Here is a 7625-nt window from a genome sequence, read left to right on the forward strand (position 1 = left end):
ACTCCCCCCCTCACTCCTCACCCCCCCCCCTCACTCCACTCCCTCCCCTCCCTCCACTCCCCCCCCCTCCCTCCACTCCCCCCCCCTCCCTCCTCACCCCCCTCCCTCCACTCCCTCCCCTCCCTCCACTCCCCCCCTCACTCCTCACCCCCCCCCTCCCTCCACTCCCCTCCCCTCCCTCCACTCCCCCCCCTCCCTCCACTCCCCCCCCCTCACTCCTCACCCCCCCCTCCCTCCCCTCCCTCCACTCCCCCCCTCACTCCTCACCCCCCCCCCTCCCTCCACTCCCTCCCTCCACTCCCCCCCCTCCCTCCACTCCCCCCCCTCCCTCCACTCCCCCCCTCACTCCTCACCCCCCCCCTCACTCCTCACCCCCCCCCCTCCCTCCACTCCCCCCCCCCTCCCTCCACTCCCCCTCCCTCCACTCCCCCCCCTCACTCCTCACCCCCCCCTCCCTCCACTCCCTCCCCTCCCTCCACTCCCCCCCTCACTCCTCACCCCCCCCCCTCCCTCCACTCCCTCCCCTCCCTCCACTCCCCCCCCCTCCCTCCACTCCCCCCCCCTCACTCCTCACCCCCCCCCCTCCCTCCACTCCCCCTCCCTCCACTCCCTCCCCTCCCTCCACTCCCCCCCCCCTCCCTCCACTCCCCCCCCCTCCCTCCACTCCCCCCCTCACTCCTCACCCCCCCCCTCACTCCACTCCCTCCCCTCCCTCCACTCCCCCCCCCTCCCTCCACTCCCCCCCCTCCCTCCTCACCCCCCTCCCTCCGAGAGTGAATCAAGGCAGGGGGGGGTGGGGCGTAGATGGGCGGATGGGGAAAGTGGGCGGGGCGAAGATACAACCAGTATAACCCCGTAAAGACAAAGTCTTTCACTATAAATCCTTTATATGCGTGGCGGCTAGAGTCCTCTCGTCCTCTGCCTTGAGATGGCTGCCACCTATGGGTCAGATGATTGCATTGCACCATTAAGCAATTGGTAAATAAATATAATATTTTTGTCCTAAAAATTGAAAAATTTGGGAAAAAATTTTGGGAAAATATTTTCACGAACATTCATTGTCACGCACAACGAGTCCGTGTGGAAAATGTCAGCTCGATTGGATCACGGGAAGTGGGTTAAAAAACGACCGAAAGATTTGCACGGTCGTAAGCGCGCAAGCGAACTCAATATAAAGGATTTAAAAAAGGGGTGGGGTCACAAAAAGGGGCGTGGCATGCCGTCAGAGGGGCGTGGCATGACGTCACAGGGGCGTGGCTAGTTTGAGAGCGATTGACAGCGCCCCCTGCTGGGGCTGACCGCAGTGAGGAGGTTGCCCAGCGGGGCGAGGGGCAGCTGGGGGCGGTTCTAGGCGAGGGGAGGCTTCACAGCGGCCTCCTCTTGCAGGTGACGGCGCAAACCACGAGGGTCACCTCCACGGCGGCGGGGAGAACACTGGGGGGGGGGGGGGGGAGACACGGGGAGAGGGAGGGGGGGTTAGTGGGTGGGGGGTGAGAGAGAAAGTGAGTGGGTGAGAGAGTGGGTGGGTGAGAGAGTGGGTGGGTGAGAGAGTGGGTGGGTGAGAGAGTGGGTGGGTGAGAGAGTGGATGAGTGAGTGAGAGAGTGGGTGGGTGGGTGAGTGGGTGGGTGAATGGGTGGGTGGATATGTGAGTGGGTGGGTGGATGGATGAGAGAGTGGGTGAGTGCGTGAGAGAGTGGTTGAGTGGGTGAGAGAGTGGGTGGGTGAGAGAGTGGGTGGGTGGGAGAGAGAATGGGTGTGTGAATGGGTGGGTGGATGTTGTGTGAGTGGGTGGGTGGATGGATGAGAGAGTGGGTGAGTGCGTGAGAGAGTGGTTGAGTGGGTGAGAGAGTGGGGCGGTGGGTGAGCGGGTGGGTGAGCGTGTGGGTGAGTGGGTGAGCGTGTGGGTGAGTGGGTGAGCGTGTGGGTGAGTGTGTGCGTGCTCGAGTGGGTGAGCGTGTGGGTGAGCGTGTGGGTGAGCGTGTGGGTTGGTGGGTGGGTGAGTGAGTGGGTGAGCGTGTGGGTGAGCGTGCGGATGAGCGTGCGGGTGAGCGTGTGGGTGAGTGCGTTGGTGAGCGTGTGAGTGAGTGAGTGGGTGAGCGGGTGGGTGAGTGAGTGAGCGTGTGAGTGAGCGTGTGGGTGAGCTTGTGGGTGAGCGTGTGGGTGAGTATGCGGGTGAGCGTGTGGGTGAGTGAACGAGTGAGCGAGCGTGCGTGTGGGTGAGCGGTTGGGTGAGTGAGTGCGTGGGTGAGTGAGTGAGCGAGTGAGCGAGTGAACGAGTGGGTGAGCGTGCGGGTGAGCGTGTGGGTGAGTGAGTGGGTGAGCGTGTGGGTGAGCGTGCGGATGAGCGTGCGGGTGAGCGTGTGGGTGAGTGAGTGAGCGTGTGAGTGAGCGTGTGGGTGAGCTTGTGGGTGAGCGTGTGGGTGAGTATGCGGGTGAGCGTGTGGGTGAGTGAACGAGTGAGCGAGCGTGCGTGTGGGTGAGCGGTTGGGTGAGTGAGTGCGTGGGTGAGTGAGTGAGCGAGTGAGCGAGTGAACGAGTGAGTGAGCGTGCGGGTGAGCGTGTGGGTGAGTGAGTGGGTGAGCGTGTGGGTGAGCGTGCGGATGAGCGTGCGGGTGAGCGTGTGGGTGAGTGAGTGAGCGTGTGAGTGAGCGTGTGGGTGAGCTTGTGGGTGAGCGTGTGGGTGAGTATGCGGGTGAGCGTGTGGGTGAGTGAACGAGTGAGCGAGCGTGCGTGTGGGTGAGCGGTTGGGTGAGTGAGTGCGTGGGTGAGTGAGTGAGCGAGTGAGCGAGTGAACGAGTGGGTGAGCGTGCGGGTGAGCGTGTGGGTGAGTGAGTGGGTGAGCGTGTGGGTGAGCGTGCGGATGAGCGTGCGGGTGAGCGTGTGGGTGAGTGAGTGAGCGTGTGAGTGAGCGTGTGGGTGAGCTTGTGGGTGAGTGTGTGGGTGAGTATGAGGGTGAGCGTGTGGGTGAGTGAACGAGTGAGCGAGCGTGCGTGTGGGTGAGCGGTTGGGTGAGTGAGTGCGTGGGTGAGTGAGTGAGCAAGTGAACGAGTGGGTGAGCGTGCGGGTGAGCGTGTGGGTGAGTGAGTGAGTGGGTGAGCATCTCCCACCTGCAGAAAGTGAACACGGCCCAGTAGGTGGCTAGAGGCCATCCCTCGAGCAGGAAGAAGGAGAGGCTGATGGAGCCGCTCGCGTGAGCACACGTAGCTACACAGACACAGGAGCCCCAGGTAGTCTCACACACGCGTGGAGGGGCAAGTGCAGTGGTGGTGATGGTGGTGATGGTTGTGATGGTGGTGATGATGGTGGTGATGGTGGTGGTGGTGATGGTGGTGATGATGATGATGGTGGTGGTGGTGATGGTTGTGGTGATGGTTGTGATGGTGGTGATGATGGTGGTGATGGTGGTGATGGTGGTGATGATGGTGGTGATGATGGTGGAGATGGTGGAGATGGTGGTGATGGTGATGATGGTGGTGGTGGTGATGGTGATGATGGTGGTGATGGTGGTGGTGATGGTGGTGATGATGGTGATGATGGTGATGATGGTGGTGATGATGGTGATGATGGTGGTGATGGTTGTGATGGTGGTGATGGTGATGATGGTGATGATGGTGGTGATGGTGGCGATGGTGGCGATGGTGATGAGTGATGGTGAGTGTTGGTGAGAGTTGGTGAGTACTGGTGAGTTACACAGCAATCCCTGTGTAGAGTTGAGAGTGATGATGGTGGTGAGTGGTGGTGAGTGATGGTGAGTGATGGTGGTGAGTGATGGTGAGTGGTGGTGAGTGCTGGTGAGTTACACAGCAATCCCTGTGTGGAGTTGAGGGTGGTGACTCCGCTCAGGAAGCCCGACAGCTCCACAGCGAAGAGCGCGATGGTGAGAGAGAGAGCCACGGTGAGTCTGCATCACCATCAACACCATCACTACCACCATCAACATCATCAACATCACCACCATCAACATCATCAACATCACCACCACCATCAACACCACCATCAACACCACCATCACCACCACCATCAACACCATCAACATCACCACCACCAACACCACCACCACCATCACCAACATCAACACCATCAACATCATCAACATCAACACCATCATCAACATCACCACCACCAACACCACCACCACCACCATCATCATCACCATCACCAGTGTCATCATCATCACCATCATCACGATCATCATCATCACCATCATCACCATCATCATCATCACCACCACCACCATCATCATCACCATCATCACCATCATCATCATCACCATCATCACGATCATCATCATCATCACCATCATCACCATCACCACCACCATGGTAAGTGTGGTGCTCACTCTGTCTCCTTGCTGGTGACCTCTGCTGTGGTGACCACCACCCATCACCACCATCACCACCATCACCACCATCACCACCACCATCATCACCACCATCACCACCACCACCATCACCACCACCAACACCATCACCACCATCATCACCATAACCACCATCAACATCAACACCATCATCACCACCATCACCACCATCATCAACATCACCACCATCACCATCATCACCATCATCACCATCATCACCACCAACACCATCACCACCATCACCACCACCACCACCACCATGGTGAGTGTGGTACTCACTCTGTCTCCTTGCTGGTGACTTCTGCTGTGGTGACCACCACCCATCACCACCATCACCACCATCACCACCATCAACATCACCATCATCACCACCATCACCACCATCACCACCATCACCACCAACACCATCACCACCATCATCATCACCATCACCACCATCAACATCAACACCATCATCACCACCATCACCACCATCATCAACATCACCACCATCACCATCATCACCATCATCACCACCAACACCATCACCACCACCATCACCACCACCACCACCATGGTGAGTGTGGTACTCACTCTGTCTCCTTGCTGGTGACCTCTGCTGTGGTGGCTTCTGGAGATAAACTCCCCAGCACGCTGCTCTCCTACTCGGACACACACGGGGGGTGAGTGGGTGGGTGAGTGGGTGAGTGGGTGGGTGAGTGGGTGAGTGAGTGGGTGAGTGGGTGGGTGAGTGAGTGAGTGGGTGGGTGAGTGGGTGGGTGAGTGAGTGGGTGAGTGAGTGAGTGAGTGGGTGGGTGAGTGGGAGAGTGAGTGGGTGGTTGAGTGGGTGGGTGAGTGAGTGGGAGAGTGAGTGGGTGGGTGAGTGAGTGGGTGAGTGGGTGGGTGAGTGAGTGGGTGGGTGAGTGGGTGGGTGAGTAGTTGGGTGGGTGAGTGGGTGGGTGAGTGGGTGGGTGGGTGGGTGGGTGGGTGGGTGAGTGAGTGAGTGGGTGAGTGAGTGGGTGGGTGAGTGAGTGGGTGGGTGAGTGGGTGGGTGAGTGAGTGAGTGGGAGAGTGAGTGGGTGGGTGAGTGAGTGGGTGAGTGAGTGGGTGGGTGGGTGAGTGGGTGAGTGGGTGGGTGAGTGGTTGGGTGGGTGAATGGGTGGGTGAGTGGGTGAGTGGGTGGGTGAGTGAGTGGGTGGGTGGGTGAGTGGGTGGGTGAGTGGGTGGGTGAGTGGGTGGGTGGGTGAGTGAGTGAGTGGGTGGGTGGGTGGGTGAGTGGGTGAGTGAGTGAGTGGGTGAGTGAGTGGGTGGGTGAGTGGGTGGGTGAGTGGGTGAGTGGGTGAGTGGGTGGGTGAGTGGGTGAGTGGGTGAGTGGGTGAGTGAGTGAGTAAGTGGGGTGAGTGGGTGAGTGAGTGGGTGAGTGGGTGAGTGAGTGGGTGGGTGGGTGAGTGAGTGGGTGAGTGGGTGAGTGGGTGAGTGAGTGGAGGTCACAGTGGCTGTGTCAGATTAACTCACCCACTCACTCACCACTCACTCACCCACTCACCACCCACTCACTCACTCACCCACCCACTCACTCACCCACTCACACACCACTCACCCACCCACTCACCCTCTCACCCACCCACTCACCCTCTCACCCACTCTCTCACACACTCACCCACTCACCCATTCACTCACCCACTCACTCACCCACCCACACTCTCACACACTCACCCACTCACTAACTCACTCACTCATCCACTCACCCACGTCTCCGTACCTAGCGAAGTTTTCTTCCAACATCGACCGCCGACTCAAACAAACGCCGCCGTTCATCATCAACCACCAAACCACCTCAACCTTAGCCGCAGCAGCAGCAGCACAATTTCCATTTTAAAACTTTAAACTCGTCAACAAAGACGCAGAGAAGACGCGAATTCGATCTCGAAACGAGCTCACCTTAGACCAGAATATGGTGACCACCACGACGAAGTGAGACACCATCGTCAGGAAACGGGCGGGAACTATGCCGCTGATTGCCGGCATCTCTCCAAACGACAACGAACGAACAGAAATCAACAAATAAAGAAACTAAACAACAATTACGAGCGAGCGAAAGACTGGTCAAGACTAGGCCCAAAGCCTAGGCAAGCCCTGAGGTAAGCGTTTTCTAGCGCGTTCAGTGACAATTATTGTTCGCTGCTTTGTAAAACGTTCGCTTTGACCGCGGCGAGGGTAGAAAGCGTCTGAGAGTTTCGTTTTTTTTTTTAATCGCGTTGTTTAGTTTTCTTTTTTGAAGCTTTTAAAGTTTCGCGGGGTGATGGTTGCGGCCTTCCGTTGTAGGCTTCTAGGCCCGTTGCCATGGTGACGCGTCTCCACCCCAAGCCCAACCCCCTTTTATAATAATAATATTATATAATATTTATATCGCACTGAATTGTAAGCGTTCGATTAGTTGATCGATGGATCGACGAGCTGTTTATTACGTGGTACACTTATCGATTTGTTTCTATTGTGTTAAGGATCGTAAGCGAGGTGAACGTTGGACGCTGATTGGTTGCCACTGGGGTCGAGTGGGCGGGGCTATGTTAATGAGGTGAATTATGCAAATTAGGGAGATGAAATTAGCATAATTTAGTCAGGGTCTGTCCCGTGACCTCCTCATGCACCTAGCCTGGCACAGCAGTACAACCCATGGCACCTGCTGGGTCTGTCACGTGACCACCTCATGCACCTAGCCTGGCACAGCAGTACAACCCATGGCACCTGCAGGGTCTGTCACGTGAATGATCTCATGCACCTAGCCTGGCACAGCAGTACAACCCATGGCACCTGCAGGGTCTGTCACGTGACCTCCTCCCCATGCACCTAGCCTGGCACAGCAGTGCAACCCATGGCACCTGCAGGGTCTGTCACGTGACCTCATGCACCTAGCCTGGCACGGCAGTACAACCCATGGGGCTGACCCACTCACTCACCCACCACTCAATCACCTACTCACCCAACCACTCACCCACTCACTTATTCACCCACTCACCCACTCACTCATCCACCTACTCACCCCACTCACTTCATTCACCCACTCACCCACTCACTCATCCACCTACTCACCCACTCACTCACCCACTCACTCATTCACCCACTCACCCACTCACTCATCCACCTACTCACCCCACTCACCCCACTCACTCATTCACCACACTCACCCCACTCACTCACCCACTCACTCATTCACCATCCACCCACTCACCCACTCACTCCATTCACCCACTCACACCCACCTCACCCACTCACTCATTCACC

At 58.0% G+C, this 7625-nt stretch overlaps 1 protein-coding gene across 1 annotated transcript; it reads right to left on the reverse strand.

Annotated features, from left to right (window-relative positions):
• Positions 1-771: 771 nt before the first annotated feature.
• LOC144741002 (transmembrane protein 107-like) lies at positions 772-7256 on the reverse strand. The gene is made up of 5 exons (XM_078623696.1): positions 6282-7256; positions 4935-5002; positions 3802-3902; positions 3109-3205; positions 772-1434 (listed from the first exon to the last, which is right to left on the reverse strand). The coding sequence occupies exons 1-5, from the start codon at positions 6366-6368 to the stop codon at positions 1365-1367; spliced, it is 423 nt and encodes a 140-aa protein (XP_078479822.1). The 5' UTR covers positions 6369-7256; the 3' UTR covers positions 772-1364.
• Positions 7257-7625: the final 369 nt, after the last annotated feature.

Source organism: Lampetra planeri, unplaced genomic scaffold (genome assembly GCF_965212315.1).
Source record: "Lampetra planeri unplaced genomic scaffold, kcLamPlan1.2.h2 scaffold_381, whole genome shotgun sequence".
Taxonomy (NCBI): domain Eukaryota; kingdom Metazoa; phylum Chordata; class Hyperoartia; order Petromyzontiformes; family Petromyzontidae; genus Lampetra; species Lampetra planeri.